The following is a 21,860-nucleotide window of genomic DNA, read 5'->3' as shown; positions in this document are numbered from 1 at the left end:
TGCAGGTTTGATTCTCAGGTGAGACACACTAAAACAGTGGGTTGTACCCCTTGAGCAAGGTACTTAACCTGAATTGCTTCAGTAAATAGCCTCATAGAAAGTGTATAAATGGACACAGTGTAGAAGTTCAAAAGCTGTGTAAGTCGCTCTGGGTAAGAGCATCTGCTTAATGCTTGAAACAAATCACTCAACAAATAAGGACGAGAGCCCTCCCTTTAGACTCCTGGATTCTCTGCTTTTGAGGAGGAAATGCGCCCAGCGATAACCTGCTCCTCCACTCAGTCTCTGTCTAAAGGGAGGTGGGAAGGGGAAGGAGGAGGAGCAGGAGGAGGAGGAGTAGGAGGGCGTGTCTCCATGTCCGTGAGAGTTTAAAATCAAATGAATCACATTTACAGTGCGACCCTCCCCAACTCCCCCATCCCCACCCCCGGTGGTCCTGCTCAGACAGCACGCTGCCTGTCCTGAGCACCCCCTCCCCCGTAGGGTAAGGTCGCCAAAACACGTCCGCACACGCTCAGAAGAATTTTGCTCCCCCCCCCCATGCCCTGAAATGAGGAATTTTTCATTTCTTTTTTTTCTTGTCAGTTTTTCTTTTTAAAAGAAATTTGCATTTTGGATTTCCCGTGAGTCTCGGACAAGACTTTATCAGGGAGAGCGCGGGCGGAGGAGGCGCACGAGTGTGGCTGAGTCAGGGGTCAGGGATCAGGGGTCACAGGTCAGGGATGGGCGGGAAGAGAAAGCTCTGGTGGTCGAGGGAAGCCCCACCCAGGTGTCCTTCAGGTGTCTGCTCCTGACAGTTTTATCAGCGTCTGCAGACGGGCCCGGCCGCGCGAACACGGAACGCTTGGCGGAACAGCGGTTTCCCGCGTAACGCGCTCTCTCCGCTCCTGTGATTGACGGACACAGAGAGTTCGGCTGAGTCACATCTCGGCAGGGAATGAAAGGGAAAAGCATTTCCCACACGAGCGAGAGAAACAAACAGGAGCCACTGCCCTCTCTGGAGTACGGTCGAATGTTACATTCGATTATTACATTTATTTTACCCTGAAAAGTAGGGCTTTTGGAACGTTTGTTTTTTCAAAATTCCAAGTTCTAAGTCAGTGTTCTAGAACTCCATTGCTTTGAGTTACCAGCAGTGATTGTTGCATCAGCATCAATCACATATTTGTGATCTTATACCTTAAAGGGATTTTCCACAGTTGATACAGTAATAAATATAAATAAAAAAACACAAAAAAGTAATCAAACACAGGCTAGAAGACAGGTGCAATCTCTGTAGTGTAAACACAAGCAAATTACATAATTCGCATTTAAAAACAATTGTTCTCATATTTTCCGTTCAGAATGCCCATTGCTACAGTTAAAAAGCCTTCACTGTAAGATGCTTTATTACAAACATGAAACCTTACTCCTCTTGTTTTTATATCCAAAATAAGAGGGAGAAATGCAGCTTCTTACAGCAGACTGCCTTGACAGTAAGCTGACGTGAGTGTCACTTGACATTAGACTCAGTTCAGCTGAGCAGAACATTGTATATCCTACATCAGCCAAAGAAGCTGGCTGACATGACACGGTTGTTGCTCACATAAAATACCATAAGATATAAAACAAATACATGCACACAGCACTGTCATAATTCAGTGCTGAACACTGACACGTAACAGCTCCTTATGACAAGTGACATGCACTACAAGACAAGACAGTAAACGTTCAGTAAATATTTTGGGATATAAATTAGATTCGTAAGTGTAGTTTATGCTGGCTGAATGGGTGTTGTTCACGTTGACAAGCCTGCAAGTTTATCCCTTGGAGGAGAAGGTTTTTTGGAATGTTTTTTTTTTTTTAATTCTAGGTCAGTGTTCTAAAACTCCATTGTTTGTTACGTCAGAATTAGAATGTTCAGTTAGGGACATTCCAATCACGCCTGATCGTTTGCACCTTAAAGGGTTAAAAGATCGGATGCAGATGTTCAGGGTGGGGAGCCCTGGTGCGATTTTCAGTGGCAGTCTGGGTGATTTGAAAAGAAGGGGGGGGGGACAGGTAGAAATGTGTTACGTGGTGGAGGCTGAGTGGGGGGGGGGGGCAGTTTTAGTGCAGGTGCACACCTCAGGGCTGTTTCCAGGGCGTCGCTACACTCCGACCTCGGGCCTCCTCATTCTTTAAATAGTGCTGATTCCCCCCCCCCCCACTGTGTACCTCCAACACACTTCCCCCCACTTCATACCTCCCAACACACTCCCCCCACTGCGTACCTCCAACACACTTCCCTCACTGCATACCTCCCAACACACTCCCCCCACTGCGTGCCTCCAACACACTGTCGACTTGTGTGCCTGTCTTGTAAGGTATATATATGCACTGCCATGTCAGTTGCATATTTGAAAAGCAACAAAATAAAAAAAAATATGTAACGAAGTAAAGATACTGAGTTATTTAAGTTTAACGCTCTGTATTGTAGCTTGTATCTCTTGGGTTCCTTGCATTGTTTTTGGAAAACACGGGTTGCTTCATGATTCTATGATACTTCAGCAGTTACACTCGCCCAGTCTCCTCAGTTAAGATGAGGTTGACAGATTAAAATGTTTCGTGTTGTATGCTGACGGCAGTCCTACATACCCGACTCTGTAGCACCACCGCAGCTGTGCAAGCTAATCTGAAAGGAACTGTCAATCAAAGGCGCTATTTTCAGGTAGGCTCTTACAGTAATGAGTCCTTAACTTGTGGCGGCAAGTCCAAACAGTGACGGACGTTTACAATATAAACGAGAGGGGGCTCTTATTTCAACCCGTTGGGTTAAAAACGGAGATGTCTGGAAACTTTAGTAATTACTTTCGGTAAAGGCCGTGCAATCAGTGCTTTTAATTAAGGTGATTTAAACGTTTAATCATATTGCCCGCCCGCACGCATCAGTGTTATATTTCGCCAATTGTGCTTCTGTTTAGGCTCAGCCTTCCAGAGCAGTCAGCGCGAGCGGATTTGCGAAGGCACACCCGACTCCATCTCTTTCGCGGACGTCTGACAAACTAATTTTCCGAAAGCGCTCTTGGAGTGGGTACGGTGGCGGAAAAAAAAATCAGACACGTCACAGAAATACCGTTCGGCAAAGCAGCAAAAACAGCTGATCGAGGACAAGGGAACGTAGCTTACGGATCGGAGCGCACAGCCAAAGTTGTTGCCGATGAGAAGGCAGCCCAGAGTCGTCTCTCACGCCACACGGAGGGCTAGCTCACTTCCTGTCTGAGGAGGAAGTGGAACTTTCTCGCCTCCCCGCACTTCTGGGGGGGGGGGGGGGGGGGGGCGTCTTGGTGATACCGCTGACAGAGCAGGAGCGGGTCGCTCTGCCAGGGACAACAACCCCCCCCCCCCCCCCCCCACGTCCCGCCGTGGAAGGCTGATATCTGCGCCGTCTGTCCCGTCTGTGTGCACTGCCGTCGTAAATCTGTCTGCTAGGCTCCCGCCAGGAAAGAAAGCGGACATTAAAAAAAGAAGAAAAGAAAAAATTAATAATAAAATAACATTTTTAAAAAATGTTTTCCAACTCTGTAGCTGCAGTAGGTCTGAGAGCGAACAGATGGTACATGTGGCACTTGAACCGGACAGCGTATTTTTATTTCACTAATCTCTGTATCTGTGTAAGTGAGCGTGAGAGGCGTTCACGGGCCTGTGCCCTAGTGGCACACTAGGGGGCGCCATTGTAAGCTGGTGGTATTTTTCTTGGCTGCGTCTCAGGGATTGTGATGGATAAGGCAGTGGACTATGTGCTCATGCCAATGCTCAGGGAGGGTGTGAATGTATGTGCATGGGAAAACGCAGGGATTTAACACATCACACAAAACACGAGCAGGTTAATCGTGCGACGCGTAGCTCTGTCCCGCATTGGGATTTGCTCAGTTGGCTTAGTTTATGTGGAAATGAACAGACTGCTCATACCAAACACACAGAGAGAGCGACTGTTTTTGGGAGCTGGGTTTGTGAACATGAGATTGGTCGCAGGTGTGCGAATCTCGCACCTGATGCTAAACACATGAGCTTTCCAAGCCCCAGGTATGGGGGCGGGTTGGCAGGTTCCCCTTTCACCTTTACCTGTGGATAGAACAGATGGAGGGAACCATGGAAACCACCTGGCCTTAAATTGCACTCCAGCGTCTGCTGTTAAAACACGGCGTGAAAAGTTAGCGTAGCCGGTGTCGCTTGCTCTGCTTGCAGTCCCATCATTGCAATCAACCACAGGTCTCTTCTCACTGTTCTCATAGTTATTCCCCTATATACATACTCATCAACAGGGTATAAATACATATGTGTTTTGTTTGTTTCTTCCTCACTCTCTCCACTTTTCACTGTGGTTTGATGTTCATTTATTTACCCTCTCGTTATGGAAACACACGTTTTATTTTTTTTTTGCTTACGTCATGCCGCGAATGCGTTTGGACGGTCGGACCGCATTCCGGAACCCCCGGGGGTTCTTTCATCTTCGTCTGCGCATTCTGTTTGCGTTCCCAAACTTTTTTTCTCTTTTCGTCTGGTGTGCAAATAAATCAGTTCAAATGAAATCCAGTCGAATCGGATCAAACCGACCTCGGCTGTCTGCTCCTCCCCTGGCTGGTAAATGGCGGCCATGTTTTGTGGGGAGCCCGTGTTGTTTTATAACATTCGGGGAAACAAAACTCTTGCTAATTGGCTGTGGTATGAGGTATATGAGGCTTCAAACGGGTCCCTTTTTTTTTCGTTTTTAACTGCCAAAAAACACGGGGCACAAAAAACAACCAGGCGGCGTTATTCTGACACGTTGCGAAACACGGCCATTTCTGGAGAGTTCCGTACATGACATCACTTCCTCCTGTTATCAGGAAGTATGGTATTTGTTTTTTTTGCAGTGTTGTCAATGCGTAGAACAGCATTCTGGGTCATGTAGTTCAGGCAGAGACTGTGTGGGTGTTCAAGCTCAGGCTTGATACAGTGCCGGATGCTCTCCAGTCTGTTGCTATGGTAGCCATAGATGAGCTGGGTGTCTTAGGGCAGGGGCTCTCTGGTCTCATGGGAAAAGGGGCCGGCGTAGGGTGCAGGTGTTCGTTTTAGCCCAGAACGACAACACCTGATTCTACTTATCAACGTCTTGATTGAAGACTGTGATTGGCTCATTAGTTGAATCAGGTGCCCTTGTACTGGGCTACAGCAAAAATCTACTTAAGCAACATCGGCCTTTTTCTGATAAGATTGGACACCTCTGACCTAGGTCCACTAGAGTAAGAGACTATGTGTGCGTGTGTGTGTGTGTGTGTGTGGGGGGGGGGGGGGGGGGGGGGGGGGGGCATTGGGCATTATTACAATATTCCACTGAAATACTACTTTTCTTAATGCATTTATTTATTTGTTTTTCTTTTAATGAGACCAATAAAACGTGATTATTTCCCTTTCCCCATAAAAAGATATTGACCATTAAGATGATTGTCAAATAAAAATGAATTTGCCTGAAACAGTTCTCTCGTACACAACAGAATGTGCAGCGTGAATTCAGCTCAGTCAGTTTATATGAGCGCAAATGGAATCAAATAGTTCTCTTATCAATTTACAATTTACTCTGTCAGTGTTGATTTCACATGGCACATTTTGCTGGGTAGAAGGTGATAAAGCTGACGCAGAATTTCCAGCCATGCATGATGGGATTTATTTTGTCCTGTTGTCTGGTAATAGTATTTGTGGAGGTGTTATTTGGCTGTCGTAGCCATCAGTTCCTCCAGTGTAAACGAAACAGACAGAGTCACACATACTAAAATGTTCAGAGTTAAATCAACTGATATAGTACGCTTAACTCCAGTAGCGTGTATGTGACCCCTTCTTGGACTCATATAGCCTCTGTTAGAGTCAAGCTAACACTGGGGAATTTACTGTGTGCGCACCGGCAGACACTGATACTAAAAAAAGAAGATATAAAAAAAATAAGATATTTGAATGTGAGCGCACTGTGTCAGTCTAGACGTGGTTTATGGACACCCAGCAGACAGTTTTATCTTTCAGAGGCTTGTGTGTGGCGCCCAGAAGTTCACACGCTGATTTTTTCAGCCACAATGCATTGTGAAATGCCTCCTTTGAAAAGCATGAACTCCTTGAAGGTGAAAGATCACAAGGACGCGACCAGAATGTTCTTAGCTGAACATTCTAATGCTGATGTAACAATCACTGCCGGTGACTGAAAATCGTGGAGTTCTAGAACATATATTATCCCTTATTTTGTTTTTTAAATGTACTGTGTGTTGAGGCCTCTCTGAAATTCACTTTAAATGAGTGATGACTTGACTGGAACCCACTGACTTGGAATTTTGAACGAAACATTCCAAAATACCTCTTTTTAAAAGTATTAATAAAACAAGTAGGAGAAAAACGCTGAGGAAAGAGGCTATCACTTCACAGTTCCTCCCGTGTGAAAATATTTCCATTAAGCACAGTCATATGTGATTTACGCACTATTTATGTGAAGCACACAACATAGTTATTCACTTATAATTCACTTACCACGCAAGTAACATGTAAATGGTACGCAGTTACTTAAAGGGCGTTAGGATAGCTGCTAATGTGAAGTCTGCACTTGCCCTAACCGTGACCCTAACCTCAACCTTAAACCCAACTGCCTCTGAATTTAATTACGTGCCTGTAGGTATGGAAACCACATGAATTCGCTTGCAATAAAGACGCTGCAACCCATGATACCCAAGCCACCTGTTTCACTTCAGCCCTCTAAGGTGTGAGATCACAAATATGCGAGTGGAATGTTCTTAACTGAACACTCTAATGTTGATGAAACAATCACTGCTGGTAATTGAAAGCAATGGAGTTTTAGAACAGTGGCTTAGAATGTTGAGAAAAACATCCCAAGGAACCTACTCTTCAATGGGTTAAGCTCTCTGAAGACTTTCTAGCATATGCTGTGTTGTGAACCTTTGTTTGCATGAGTTGTCAGATACTTATAATAAAAGGGTCAGTGCCCAAAAGCTTGTGTTACGGTAAGGTAGATAGAGTTTGAGCCCTGATCAGCATCCTCTCATTAACCAGCATAAGATCAGCAGTTTTATTTTGGTGAATTTTTTTTGTCAAGCTGCCATACCAAATCATGCAAGTTTGTCCTTGAGCCTTGAGACCGGAGGTCCCTATCAGACGTGCATATAGAATTATGGCTAAATTTGTCTTTAATTTCGTACAGTTTGGCTACATTCTCATGTGGCTTTTCTTTTTTAAACATATGCCGGTTCCTAAGGGATAAATCGTTGATTAGTCCAAGCTGCTGTAACACAGTGTTTCACATCCATTTCTTTGATTGTGCTTGTCCCTATAGTCCACAGCAGTCCTGGGGTATATTTTGCTTCCATCTGCCTGAACTGCACTGGAAATGTTTTTTTTTTCCTCTTCTTCTAATACTGTGCAATGTTAATGCTAACCGCAGTTCAGCGCACAGACCTGACGCACCCACATCTTGCCAAAATATGCAAAAAAAAAAAAAAAAGATCAAAGAGTCACGGATGCCAATATCCAGGCACGTAGCAAATACCGCAATCGAATGGTTTGCTGAAAGTGATATATCGACACATGTAAATGGTTTAGGAACCTGAGTTACGAAGGGACTTATTTTTTTCCACACAAAAACAAGATGAAACTTGTAACTCCGGTATGCCAGGTGCAGTGTGCTACCCTGTTTATTTAAATGCGTTGCACACGCGGCATGGCAGGACATTGTCTTCTCCGATTGGCATCTGGCCTCTCAGCCACCTTAAAGATTCCATCAGTGAAGTCGTTGCCCAGAAACAGACAGATGAGAAATGTCATTTTGTATTTGAATTGAGGTTTCTGGCACACGGGGTTGTTTTTACCGTCCATTCCAGAGTGGGGTTCCTCGTCCCGAGTAACGCAGCTTGGTTAATTTGTTATGAAATTTCACATTGTGTGTTGAAAATTCTAAATTCAGACAGTTTAATGTGATGACAGGGGTGCGGAGTTACGGTCCAATAACGGTGATTCCAAAGGAACCACAAAAAATAAAAATAAAAACCTCATACTGCACTCAACTCGGGAGTCTGAAATATTCTCTGAAAATACCTGTCGGGATAAAACACCTGTGCTGTTTGTTGCAGCCTCTTGAGTTTCAGAGGTTCTCTGAAAATACCTGTCAGGTGGAACACCTGTGCTGTTTGTTGCAGCCTCTCAACTCCAGAGTCTGAAAGATTGTCTGAAAATACCTGTCAGGTGGCACACCTGTGGCGTTTGTGTTTGCTGCAGTCTCTTGTGACAGAGCCTCAAAGTCTCTCTGAAAGTACCTGTCAGGTGAGACACCTGTGGCGTTGTTTTTGCAGCCCTGGTGCCCCTGAGGCCGCAGAATGTGAAGCTGGTGCCCGTGGAGAGGGGCCTCCTGGTCTCCTGGGACCCCCCCGGCGAGCTGGACGACCGGCCCGTGGAGCGCTACAGCGTCGGCTACGGCAAGTCCATGAAGTCCCTGCGCTACACCAGGGTGGACGGGAACAAGAGATCGCAGCTACTGGAGGATGTGGGTGAGAAAACCGCCCGTTCGCCCGCTCTGTTTCGCAGGAGTTATAACAGGGAAGCTACAGTATAGACAGACAAATATCAGATTTACTGAATATTTGTTTTATTTCGGCAGCTCGCGATGTTAAAGAATATCCAAGTAGATCCCCACTGGAGTTATGAGTTGTAGTAAAATGGCCGGTGTCAGCTCAATGCTAACAGAGGACATACGATCTGGACCAGAACAGAATCATATGTACTCTATAGTCTGTGAGAGTTGATTTGATCTACTGTGTTGCTAAAGTTGCTTTTCTTATCCCAAGTGTCGGACAAAATGTCTGGTTGATTTGCAGATTTACCAGTTACAGCATTAATATAAAACCTCTATGGGACATTTGCAAGACATAATATATAGGCTACATATAAAGTTTTCACATTTGATTTTCTATATTTATATGTATATATACTCTAAAAAAAATGTAAGGCTCCTCCAAATACACCATTGTAAGTAAATGATTACAGTGCTCTTTTTAAATTGGCTCAGTTTGGGTTCTTTGTATTATAAAATCTAAACTCTGATGACAAGCCTTTTCCGTTGGCAAGGCACCCATAAAGAAGTTGCATTAACTCATATTGTGCTGTTCAAGACTAATAGGTCCAGTAAATATATATGTAGTTCTGTGAACATTTCATTATTCCACTCAAATGCAAAACCAAAATTACCAAGTTCGTGTAACTAAGTATTTTACACTGGGCCAACGTTTTAAAAAAATGGCTGCCGTCTTGGGGTATGAACAGAATCGTTAACCGAGCTTCTTCTCTCCCAGAACCTGGCGTTCTGCACTTTCTGAAAATGACCGCCGATAACAAGGATGGGCAGAGCAAGCCGGTCTACCGGGCGGAGACTCCCACGGGTGAGTAAGGACTTGGAGGGAGGACTTCTCCGTTTTCACCGATAGTTTTTTTTAGCTGGCTGGGGAACCGAATGTACAGAACTACAAGCTATGATGAGGCAATTCAAACACCGCGTTTGATATCATTCTGGCGGCAGACTGTTGTAGGTGCGGAACAAACGGAGACCCGTGGACACAGCACCTCCTCCCGTCACACGCGCACAGTGCAGTTTGGGCTGTCGCCATGGCGATGCGGCACGCCCCCCAATTTCGTTAAAACGCTGTTGAATTTGCGTTGAAATTTTTTTTTTTTTTTTTTTACTTACTGCACTACTCTCATTTACTGAAATACTGTTCTGTGCATTGCGTCTTCTGATACTTAGCAAGCCTGTATCTGTGCAGTAGACCAACATATGGTGATATTTCACACAGTGGATTGATATCGCGTGTGTTATAAGTGACAGTACCCGCGATAATATGGAGAGCATATGTGCTCTCCACCCGGCGACCGCCGTCAAACTCAGGCAGTGAAAATGTATGAAATGTTCTGTAAAGTCATGTTTTGGATTCCGGGACACCCTCTAGAATTTCCTCACGGAAGATTTCAACCTCTGAGGGGATTAACTTTCACGTGGTTACCAGCCCAAGAGCATTCAGAATTTGTTTGGCCATTATCTTTCCAGCACAAGTCCACGTCAGCCAATATGTCAACCCAGATACATGTGCTGTGGTTATTCTGAATTTCATTTAGGTTTTTAAGTTTAAGTTTGCAATTTACGGCTCACATGTGTTATAGCCTCATGTTTAACTTCATAAGTCCCGATTTCAGGGCCCAACTATTGTCATCCACAGTACAAGAAATATTTAATTAGCTATGTCTGCTTTTGTAGTTATTACATGTTCTGCTATACTTGGAAAAATGTCTGCAGTTCATCATTATTATAGAATGTGGCCAAAACCCTTGTTTTGTGTCCAATGGAATCTCGTTCGAAAGCCAGCTTGTGTTGTGCTAGCCCTTCTTCCAAGAGCTAGCCCTATAAATCTCTCTTAAGAAATATGTCTTTTCTTTCCATGCACAAATGTGAACTCGTCGTTTTATTAAATAAATAATTTAATTAATTTCAAAAGCAAACCCCTTTGCCAGGTAAAACTGCACAAGACAAAACAGATGTACGAAAATAAGAATGGATGAAACAAAAGAATGGATTTCACGCTACTTTTGACTGCTGCTCTCTTGATTTTTACAATGAGAGGGATGGACAAGGTGACCTCGCCATGACCTGGATATACAAGTTCCATATTCCATTCAGAACAGGCGGGGTCGCGATACAGCGCTTTAACTGTTCTTCAGGCTGCAAGCAAACAAATGTAACTCCTCACACAAACATATTTGCGTTACTATCCGGACTTACAGTGCTACAATCTCATGGCACACAGTCTTAGGATGTGTTATGGATTCTGCTGGACTTGTTTATCTGGCCTTCAGAGGTTCCAAGCCCTGATTTAAAAAAAAATTTCCCTGTCCTCTCCTCTAACAGGAAGACGATCGGCGAGGCTGGACGGCTTTGCGGTCACCAGCTCGGTGCCTTCGAGCGGATCAGTTACAGGTATCGCGAAAATATAATGTCTCTTCGTGTGATCAAAGGATCAGCAGCATTGCTTCCATGTTGATTTCAAATGCGTGAAAACCAACGGTAACACCCTATTACCCTCGGGTGATGTAACTGCACCCAATACCGAGTCCATCAGATGGATGTCCCAACTGAGGAGTACCCCAACGACTACATTATTAAGACATTGTTAAGATTAATAACTCCTTAATAATGCATTCACTGATATTAATAACCTCCAGCATTCACCCAAATCATCCCCCTTTAGAAACGGTGTAGAAGGGACAAGCACCATAAATAAGTAACATCCATGCTTCAGAGAGTTAAATAATGTTTTGTGATAATAGCGATAATAAATGATTTGCAATGAGAGTGTGTTCTTGCACAGGCTCTGCTAGGAAATAAATCAGTTTCATAGCATGCATTAAATATTAATGTCTTTTATTGTTTCATTAATGGGCACCTAAGTGTTACAGAAACGCTGTAATTCAATTGATGTAAAATATCTGGAGGCTCGGCTAAACTACTGATAAAGTCTTGCAAATTTAGAGCGGAGTATCTTGCAGTACATCTGTGGATTGGCTCTCAGACTTCATCCAGGGCTCCTCAGTGTCTGTTTGTCTTCATTCCAACCACAACTGCAAGCTCTGAATTTTAAAAAGCTGTTAATTGTGCTAATTAGACACTGTTAATGTCAGAAAGAGTTATGCTTGTCATGAAGATTATGCCCCCCAAAAATGTCCCATATTCACTCACTTTTAATCAGTCAGGTCAACCAATGCTTTGTTTGTCTGTGGTGTGCTGTGTGATAAGTGCTTTGAATGAGAAAATGAGAATGAGCCAAACCTACATTATGTTTATGTGTTCAAGTAAGAAATAGTGAAACGACAGAAGCACTCTTAGGGACTACATTGCCCAGAGTTCCCTGTGAGAACTGTCGATGTGGCAGATGCTTAAATTGAAATTAGTGCATCTGCGTCTGCAAAGTACATTTCAGGCTAGGCGCTGTACGTGTGTGCGGGAGTGCATGTGTGTGTGTGTGTGTGCTAGAGAAAGCGAGAGAGACAGTGAAAGAGAGAGAGAGAGAGAGATAGATAGAGAGAGAGAGAGAGAGAGAGAGAGAGACACACAGCTGGCCAAATCACAAAAAAAACTGCTGATTCAAACCAAATGGAGACTCTTTTTTTTTTCCTGCTCTGGGATAAAAAAGAAGAAGAACTTTGAGGAAAAGAGATTAAAGATAAGAACACTATCAGTGCTGAAGTTCGGGCTCTAAAACTGTCAGGCCGACCTCCTGACGGGGGCTAACGGACAAATTACACACCGCTACGCCTGCTACGTTTAGCGTGCGGCGGTATCGTCTGTTCGCGACTCGCGAGTATAAAATCGAGTGTTTTCTGCGGGTGGATAGTTCCTCAGACCACAGTCACTGCAGTGGCCAAATGCGCCAGCATTTCTGCGGATTTATTCACTACATTCAAACAGTAGGGGTAACGATCTATATGCAAACACGACCCGTGTGCCAGATTCAATGTTGGAACTTTCAGCTACTGCGGTATTATTGCAACCACTCTCGCCTCCATAAATTCTCTGAAACTGTGACATGAAGGTTTACACTAACACTTTACAATAAGATCACATGAACTGACATTAACTATTGTAGCTATTCACATGAATTACTGGCGTACAAATACATTAAGCATGGAATTAACTTTTCATTAGTTACCAGTTCATACATTAACTAGTCCATTAATTATGTGCGTATTTATACTTTAGCAAAACAGGATAAAACTAATAATTTAACCATTAAAAAATACATTAACTGTTTTTTTATTCCAATGTGAATGTGAATTAACTAATGCAGTTAACATGAACTAATGATGTGCATACTGTATACATTAGCAAAGCTGTACATATTAACTTTTCAGGAGTTACCATTTTAACAATTACATTAGTCAATGCCAATTCATGGGACCTGGTTGTAAAGTGTTACCAGATTTATGAAGCGTTGATTGATTGATTGGCACTGTGGAGGTAACGGGTGAATAGCAGAGTCATTTCTCGTCATATTTGCACGGTCGTGGGTGAACGGTCGAGGCGAGCAGGTGTGTCAGCCAGGTGCTTGTCGAGACAGAGGCACAATCGTTCCATTCATCAGCACCCGGAGAAAGAGAGGGACAGACAGGGAGAAAGTGAGAGAGAAAGAGAGACAGAGATAGACAGAGAGTTAATCGGTGTTAATATATAAATGTTTTGCTCTGTGCTTTGCAAATGTAACAGTAATATTTTTCATAACGATTGCTGATAATATTGTAATAAAATTTACAGATGTATTACCTGCCAATAAAAAAGTTTGAATTTGAATTGAAATTTGCATTTTAGAGAGAAAATTAGCAGAAGTTTTTTTTTTTTTTTTTTTTTTCCATCAGCCAGGATCGTAGCGCCCCCAGGATCTCATCCTCTCACACAGAACCTTGCCTCTGCACACTCCCAGCACATGTCTGTCCTAGCTAGTCTGCTTTGGTCCGGCACAAGCGGCTCCCCCTTCTCTGCTCCCCTGTGAAATTATACAGCGCTGTGTTTAAAAACAAACGGAAGAAAAAAACCAAACAAATACCGCTGACCACCGAAATAAGGCATGATAACGATGAGTTCTCTGGGCTAAGTGGTATCCATGACGATTTGGCCACACACGGGGGTTGTTTATGGGGACATTAGGGGGCTGTGCTTGCAATCAGGAGGTTGCGAGTTTGATTCCTGATCGGAGGCACCGCTGGACCACTTTGCCCTTTACCAAAAATTAATCTAAAAGAGAGTATATAAGTCCAAAAGAGAGGTATAATGCACTCCATTAGAGTTACAAATACTCTGTCAGCATTGATTTACTGGACGCTGAAAACCTTGCTTGCGTGCAACGCTGTACTTGCATGCATTCAGTACAGCTGCTTAAATGCATGGAGAAACTAAATTTCAGGGTGGGTTCACGTTGGCGAGGGTCCGGATTGGTTTTGCACATGAATATTGATTATATCTGGTATTATACTGCAAGTCAAACCCTAATAGGTTTTTATTGTGAATTACATCGCCTCGGGTGTTTTAGCTGCCTGTGCGACTCATAGATTTGTGCAACCCTGAGAGATTACATCTGAAGTCATGTATGAATTTTAAAAAGAGGAAACAGAGAGAGAGAGAGAAAGAGAGAGAGAGAGGAAAAATACTCTTCAGCTGAAAACTATAACAAGGGAAATTCCTCGTCGGTTGCAGTGTCAGTACAGTGGTTCTACAAACCAAAAATGTTCACTGGTGGGGGTGGGGGGCGGGGGGGCGGGGTGGGGATGGGGGGGTTGGATCATTGGGTTTGTTTTGCAAGTCAGATGTGGATTTACACAGGAAGCCTTCACCAGATCGGCGTCCCAGCTCACATGGGACGCGTTTCGGTTACACATGTTCGGCTAATTTTCTCCTTGTTTTGTTTACTTCTGTTTGTAACTGTACGCCAGTTTATTTTTAAAACGGGGCTCTGTACTTCCACAGGAAGTGCATGTCTGACTGGAGGCCAGGTGAAGGGGTCGTTCCATCACACAAATAGCCGCGAGACCATAGAAACGGACACTAGCGCTAGATGCGCTTCGAGTGTGTTCACTGGAGAGCTCAGAAGGATCAGAAGATCTTGTCTCGGAGTAAACATCTTTGTGCTTGTACATTCTAAGCCAAAATATATCCCCAAAAAGAGGGAGAGAGAGCGAGAGATTACATTACATTTATTTGGCAGATGCTTTTATCCAAAGCGACGTACAATAACTGCAAACTGAAGGTCATTGGAACAACTACAAAACACAGGTCCGATAAGGTACAATACTCACTAAGTAACAGTAGAGATTAGCCAACGATCGGATTAGTTTTTTTTTTTTTGCTGTCAGGCAAAATCTCAGTGGCCCCTGGATTCCATCATCTCACACAGAAACCTGTCTTGGCTCAATCCCGACCAGTACTATCCTGAGCAGTCAATCAGGAGAGCTTTTGATTGGATGCCCAATAGGAGGCCTGGATTCAATCAAAATTTGTCCATAGCATTTTTTTTATTTGACATTTGGCAAGTGCTACCTAATTTTGGTGCAAACTCCATTTTCAATGAGAAAAATGAGAGAGAGATAAACATGCATTTATATAAGTCAAAGTGAAGGACAAAATGTGATTGAATTCTGGCCATAAATGAAATAAATCTTTTCAGAAATGGGTGGTTTACCAGAATTGCTTCAGTATATAAAGTCTGGGAGGGGGGGTCGTGCGTAGGAAAATTTGCTAGTTGCTCTATATTAGGGCATGTGTAAATAATGTAATGGAATAAAAAAATGCTAAATTGTTTTATCTACATAGGAGGTTTACATGAAGGAACTGCATGTACAGTGAACAGTGAAAGTGAATAGGAAAGCTGCATTTAGTTTGAGTAGACTGATCCCATTAGATTAGGGATCGTCTGAAAGTAGGGACCGTCCCCTAACGACGCCGTGTTTCTCAGAGAGGAAGGCGCCCAGCCGGCCGGTGAGGGTCGAGGCGGCCCGGTCGCCGGACAGCGTCCTGGAGCAGAGGAGGCCTCCCCAAAACTCCGGCGCGGAGCAGCCGGGACGGGGGCGGGGCTTCCTGCTGGGGATGGCCCAAAACGACCGCAGGACGGTCAGCAGCCCCGTGCAGGCCGAACAGAGGAGCCCCAGGAGGCAAAACCACGGTAAGAGGCGGGACGTGTGGTCAGTTTTAAAATATTAGCATTTTGATGTATCTCAAACTGTACATTGTATGTTCTAAATACATATGAGGACCATTGAATCAAACATGTAACGCTACATAAAAATTTAAGGAAAGAGCAATGAATTTAGGGGTAGAGTGTTAGAGGACTCAAATATGTCACTAGCATCATACTGTACAAACCTTATATCTGCATGTATTATAATTTTAAGTTGATGCGTAAATACAAAGTGCGCCTCATCCTTTATGCACTGTCTATGTTCCGTGGCATTGCGACTAATAAAGTTTATTGAAAATACTAGAAATTGTTACTGAATAAATAATACTTGTGTAATTAAATGTAGTGATGAATCCTTTTTGGACAATGGTCATCTTTTTGGAGATACAATTATTAATTTTTTTTAACAAAGCTGACAATATAGTGCAGTAATTTATAATTTTGTAGTGCAATACTGTGGGCCGCATTGGCCTGCAGCTGTGCCCGTTTGACTGTGTAAACCGTGGATGTATTTGGTATTCCCCTCTGTTCGTAGCCTCTGAGTCCGTGTATGTGGTATCACTGCAGGCACAGAAAGCGCTTGGGCAGAGCTCCCCCGTCCACAAGGCTTTCATGAGCAAAAAACCCCCCCCAGGTAGGTGCGTGACCCCCCCCCCCCCAAAAAAAAAACCAAAACAAACTTTTTGTCGCATGCTCCCCTTCTCATAATTTGACATATCTTTTACAGTCAACTACTAATAACTGCTATCTATTGATACTATTGTGACGTTATGCACATAACTGGATTGTGCACTTTACAGGAGTGGGGAAATCAGTGGGAATTAAAATGGAAGAAGCAAAATATGGCACGGCAAAATGTTCAGTGTGTATAACATCGGCAACACTAGTCCTTTTATTATGCGTGGAACAATGGATTGTCTGCCATATAAACAGACTTTAATTAAGTTATGTACTAGATTTTGTTTTTCGCTGTAGATAATTTAAAAGATAATGAATCGCAACCTTTATTGTCCATCCAGCAGATTTAGAGGAAATGTCTGAAGTGAAGGACATCACCGTTCGGGTCATGTCCCCCCAGTCGGTGTTCGTCTCCTGGGTGGACCCGGAGATCGAGAAGGAGACGGCCGAGAGCAGCACCAGGTGAGAATAATCACGTCCAGGTACCCATTACAGGTGTTTAGCAGACGCTCTTATCCAGAGCGACTTACACATCATTTTACACAGCATTTGCACTGCATCCATTTGTAGAGCTGGATAGATACTGAAGCAATGGAGGTTAAGCACCTTGCTCAAGGGTACAACAGCAGTGTTCAACCTGGGAATTGAACCTGTGACCTTTAGGTTACAAGACCAGCTCCTTACCCGTTATACTACACTGCCGCACCCGTGCAATGCTAACGAGTGAAAGAGTCAAAGGGCGTGTTCAATCAATTTCAGAAAGGGTTGAGTAAATAGCTGACAGAAGGAAAACGGGTGCTGTCTGATAATAGACTTTAAAAAACGTGTCTTTCTCTGGGAGATGTCGAACAGACTGACCCCTTAGGAAGACCCAGGCTAGCTCTTGTTTTAATGAAACACGGCTGTCTGCTGAGCTGCTGGGTCTTCTCCACGGGTGTTGTGCAAAGCTTTGTAAAAAAAAAAAAAAAAAAAAGTAAAAAATTCAGTTGGTCCTCAGTTCAACCGACATTTGGACTTAATCTGCATGCGAAAAATCATTTTATATGGTACCAGCAGCTTTCTACACGCTGCCTCCTTATGCATATTTATTAAGTCGGTTTGACATTTGTTCTGGAATGTTCTGGAAGTTGCCTTTTTCCAGATTTAATAACTTAATTAATTTGCTCATGCTGCCGTGAACAAGTTTTTGTTCGGAGTGCAAATAATCTGACCTTCAGGCCAGCTCTCTTGACCTTGGTTTTGATTGACAGCCGCGTGCTCCTTGAACGCTTGTCTAAATGTTAATACTTTGGTTTTTCCAGTCTTAACGTGCGACCAGTAAGTTCCCCCGGGAGGTCAACTGTCTGACTGCAACTCGCGCACGGTGGTCTGCGTTGTCCTGCATCATGACACACGCCCGTCTTGTAATTTCCTCCACCATCTTTGCGCATGCAGGTACTACACGCTGAGGTACCGGGAGAAGGGGGAGTCGGCTCGGTGGGACTACCGAGAGACCACGCAGCGGCGCCTCCTGGTGGAGAACCTCTCCGCCGACAACATGTACGAGTTCTCCATCCGGATCTCGCAGGGGGACCACACCAGCAAATGGAGCGTCTCTGTCTTTCAGAGGACCCCTGAATCCGGTAGGTTAGTGAACTGCCTGATGAAAATTACTATTAAAATTAAGATAAAAACCAAAGTACTCTTTAAGCTAGGTGGAGTGTGTGCGCTACTATAGTGTGTTGTTGAGTTGTAGGGCATGTTGAAATCCAAGACAAGTGAATTTGATAAGAAATTGTGTCTAGGCATCCAGCATTCTACTCAAGTACACAAAAAAGAACAACGCATATTTTACAATTTAATTTATTTTCCTGCATTTTTATCCCTATGCTTTTCAGCAGGTTAAATAGTTTCATGTCTACACATAGGGTACTGTTACTATTCAGTTTCGCTAAACGTGTGTTAAACGTGTTTATACGTCTTGAATAGATTAATGTTCCATGTCTGTAAGCATGTTGTGTTCTCACATGGCAGCATCACACATTATGTCATAACTGGCTTTGAGTAAAGGGTTCACGCAAGTGTCAGCATTTATTGCCTTTCCCTGGTTATTTGGACCAAAGTCAGACACCTTTATTTTTCATATTAATGACCTCAGCATGTGCTTTCCTGGGAAAAAAAAAATCCTGTGCAGAATCAGAATCGATTTTTTTTGGTTTTTCTACTTCTAAATTTTTTTTTTGCCAAGAGTGGAATTACCCGTTTAGCACACATGTGTTTTTATCACTTTCTTTTTCTCTGGAAAAAAAAAAACGTGCAGCTCCAACGGGTCCACCTGAGAACTTTGACGTCAAGCCGTTGAGAGGCAAAGGGACTGCCGTCACGGCAACCTGGGACCCACCGGAGGAAACCAACGGGAGGATCCGAGGTATTTGGAGTGCGGCCTCTTCTCAAGGCGTTAGCACAGGAAGCATGCACACGAGAGAGACACTTATCCGCCCATCACTACTCCCATAAGGCCACGGCCATGTCCAAAACAGCTTACTTGCCCACTATTGAGTATACAGGTTGAGTACACTGGATTAAAAAGATGTTAAAGTAGGTGAAATTTTCTCTGAATGTAGTGTACTTAAAAATCCCTGGATGATACACTTATTTCCTGGGGTTTTGCTGAGTGTATTCGGAAGTGCACACTTTTCAGGAAGTAAACCATACTTTTTAGGTGTTCCTGCAGATCTTTGGGTCCCATATAGGAGGAACAGGCATGGCCTTTTTTCCTACAAGGGCTGGACATCTTATGCCATTTCCACAGTTCCGTTAGAAAATAGTATGGAGGATATTTTTTTGGGAAAACACTGCCCATCGCATACCAAGAAATGCACACTAAACTAGGAGGCAGTATGTTTAGTAGACAGTACACATTTTGAGGACACCGTAGCTACGAGGTTGTTTCGAACACGGCCCTAGAGTCAGTCTACCCACAATGCACCAGTGTCCCTGTGTGTACGTGCGTGTGCGCCGCGCCTTCGGGCCCGGCCGTCGCTCCGATCGCGCCGGCGTCCGAGCGGCCTCCTCCTCACCGTCCGCCAAAATGCCGTTGCAGAGTACATCCTGTCCTACGCCCCGGCCCTGAAGCCCTTCGGCGCCAAGTCCGCCAGTTACCGCGGCGGCACCACGTCCGCCGTCGTCGAGGGCCTGCAGCCCGGCGAGCGCTACATCTTCAAGATCCGTGCGGTGAACCGGAGAGGACAGGGACCCCAGAGCAAGGCCTTCAGCGTCGTCATGCCAACAAGTAAGCAAGCAAGCACACTTCTGTTTTTTTTTCTCCCCGTTTTGTCCATTTTGAATCTCGTACAACCTTTTTTTTAAACTGACGACTCCTGTGAGACTGTGCTTATGTAACACGCTTACAGCATGCTGGGACTGCAGGTGTCCACCCTCGTGTTTTATTGCGTACAGAAACTGAGATTTTGGCCGCAGTTCAAGCTTTTTTTCCCTCAGTGTCATACAGAGTGCTTCGATAATTTAGACATTATTACTAATGTTGCTATACAGCAGGGATCCACAGTCTTATGCACAAAAATAAAAAAAAGTTTGGTGTTTTAACCCAGCACTGTGACACCTGATTCAGCTGATTAACTAATCACGGTCTTCAGTCAAGACCTTGACACGGCGCTGCTATTGGGCTCTCACTCAGATCTCTCCTCTTTGTCGCCAGCCAGCGCTGCGGCTTCATCCCCCCACTCCAGGAGGCCAGGTTCATACAGGCCCTCCAGACCCTACCTCCGCAAGGACCCCAGAGGCTCTGACCTCGAGTCTGAGGAGGAGGACGAGGACGAGGAGGACGAAGAGGAGGAGGAGGAGGAGGAGGAAGAGGAGGTCACTACGCGCGCCCCCACGACCGTTATCCCCACCACCCGGAGGACCCGCCCCCTCTCGCAGACCCGGTCCTATCACGGCGTGTTCTCGTCGGCGAGGTCGTCCGCGCGGAGGACGGGCGGCGGCGGCCAGCGGACCCCTCAGGCGCCCGAGCGGGAATCGCACAAGGAGCAGGAGACCTTCGCCGAAGAGAAACTGGAGGAGGAGGAGGAGGAGGAGGAGGAAAAGGAGGAAGAGAAAGAGGAGGAGGAGGAAGAGAAGGAGGAGGAGGAGCCCACGGCGGCCGCCAGGAAGGTCGACGCCGCCGTCTCCTACCCCGAGAGGAAGGACTCGTACGACCGCGGCGCGCCCAAACCCGCGCCCAAAGAGCCCCCGCCGGAGCCCGGCTCGCCCGCTGGCGGTAATGGCGGCGGCTCTGTCCCGGCCGGCCGCTACCCCGGCCCCGGGCGGAGGAAGCCGGGGGTCCTCCTGACCCGCGGAAATCTGGGCAGGGTCCCGAACGGCCAGCGCAAGCCCGGGTCCTCCGCCGCCGCCGCCGCCTCCGCCCAGTCCACCCTGTCCTCCGGCGCGGCGGTCCAGACCCGGCCCGGTCCAAACGAGGAAGAGGAGGAGGAGGAGGAGGAGAGGAACGAGAGGCCGACCCCCGCCCCCCGCGCTGCCACCACCTCTCGCCCCGCCCCCGCCCCCGTCCCCGTGCCCGCCGTCCTGAACCGCAACCTGAGGCCAGGCTTCGGGAGCAGGGTCGTCCCCAGGCAGGGCGCCAGGGTCCCGTCCAGCCGGGACTCCTCGCTGGCCTCCGTGGGGGCCCAAACCCCGGTGCTGAAGCAGCAGGTCGAGCCCCGCCCGGAGGTTTCCGTCTCCCAGGACACCCACGAAAAGGCCCGGGCCCCGTCGCCGTCCGCCCACGACCCCGACCCCGGCCCCGTCCCCGTCCCGAAGAGCCCCGCCTCCAAGGACGAAGGGGGCGGCTACACCTACGGCGCCGGCAAGGAGGCGTACGGGAGGAACGACAAGATCGCCGTGGCGACCGCGCCCCCGCGCCCGGCCGCCGCCGCCGGGCCCGAGCTGAGCGAGAACGACAGCATCGAGAGGGAGTCCGTCCCGGAGAGGCCGAGGGCCCCGTCGGCCCCCCGCCGTCCCGTCGTCGGCCCCAACGGGCGCCTGCGGTACCCGCACCTCGCGAACCGCCAGACGGGGTCCCGGGCGCCCGCTTCCCCGCAGCCTTCGAACCCGAACCCTCGGTCCCGCTACCCCGGGCGAACGGCGGGAAAAATGCCCAACGGTGGGTCGAGGCCCGGCTACGAGCTGCTTAGCAACTGCTGCTTAGATACTGCTGCTTAGCAACCTTTCTATCTCCCTGAATTTACCCTCCCTGTCGGTTAGTTCGCATGACGGATGTTGTTTTTGTATTTAATGAGACGTACAACAGAGGCAATGACAGAGCAGAAAAATTCCCAACTAAATGGAATCTGAATGCTGCAAATTGAGATAAAATAGATTTTTAAAAAATGTTTCTGCTTACTGGTCAAAATTATCTGGCGCCTGAAAAAAAAAAGATGAGACGCTGTGAAA

At 45.9% G+C, this 21,860-nt stretch overlaps 2 protein-coding genes across 2 annotated transcripts in view; one reads left to right on the top strand and one right to left on the bottom strand.

The window, feature by feature from the left end:
* otofa (otoferlin a) overlaps positions 1 to 3,212 on the bottom strand; it is a 102,127-nt gene extending 98,915 nt beyond the window's left edge. The window contains exon 1 of the mRNA XM_035423924.1: positions 3,148 to 3,212. The gene's annotated coding sequence lies outside the window, so the exon portion shown is untranslated. The remainder of the gene's footprint in view (positions 1 to 3,147) is intronic.
* fndc1 (fibronectin type III domain containing 1) overlaps positions 1 to 21,860 on the top strand; it is a 45,039-nt gene that overhangs the window by 2,569 nt on the left and 20,610 nt on the right. The window contains exons 2-11 of the mRNA XM_035423971.1: positions 8,340 to 8,534; positions 9,336 to 9,422; positions 10,940 to 11,008; positions 15,531 to 15,737; positions 16,288 to 16,386; positions 16,772 to 16,892; positions 17,865 to 18,052; positions 18,730 to 18,837; positions 19,513 to 19,701; positions 20,128 to 21,570. Coding sequence (XP_035279862.1) covers positions 8,340 to 8,534; positions 9,336 to 9,422; positions 10,940 to 11,008; positions 15,531 to 15,737; positions 16,288 to 16,386; positions 16,772 to 16,892; positions 17,865 to 18,052; positions 18,730 to 18,837; positions 19,513 to 19,701; positions 20,128 to 21,570 — 2,706 coding nt within the window. The remainder of the gene's footprint in view (positions 1 to 8,339; positions 8,535 to 9,335; positions 9,423 to 10,939; positions 11,009 to 15,530; positions 15,738 to 16,287; positions 16,387 to 16,771; positions 16,893 to 17,864; positions 18,053 to 18,729; positions 18,838 to 19,512; positions 19,702 to 20,127; positions 21,571 to 21,860) is intronic.

This window comes from Anguilla anguilla, chromosome 6 (assembly GCF_013347855.1).
Source record: "Anguilla anguilla isolate fAngAng1 chromosome 6, fAngAng1.pri, whole genome shotgun sequence".
Lineage (NCBI taxonomy): Eukaryota > Metazoa > Chordata > Actinopteri > Anguilliformes > Anguillidae > Anguilla > Anguilla anguilla.
Note: the sequence above shows the minus strand (reverse complement) of the source record. Positions and strands in the feature narration are given on the sequence as shown.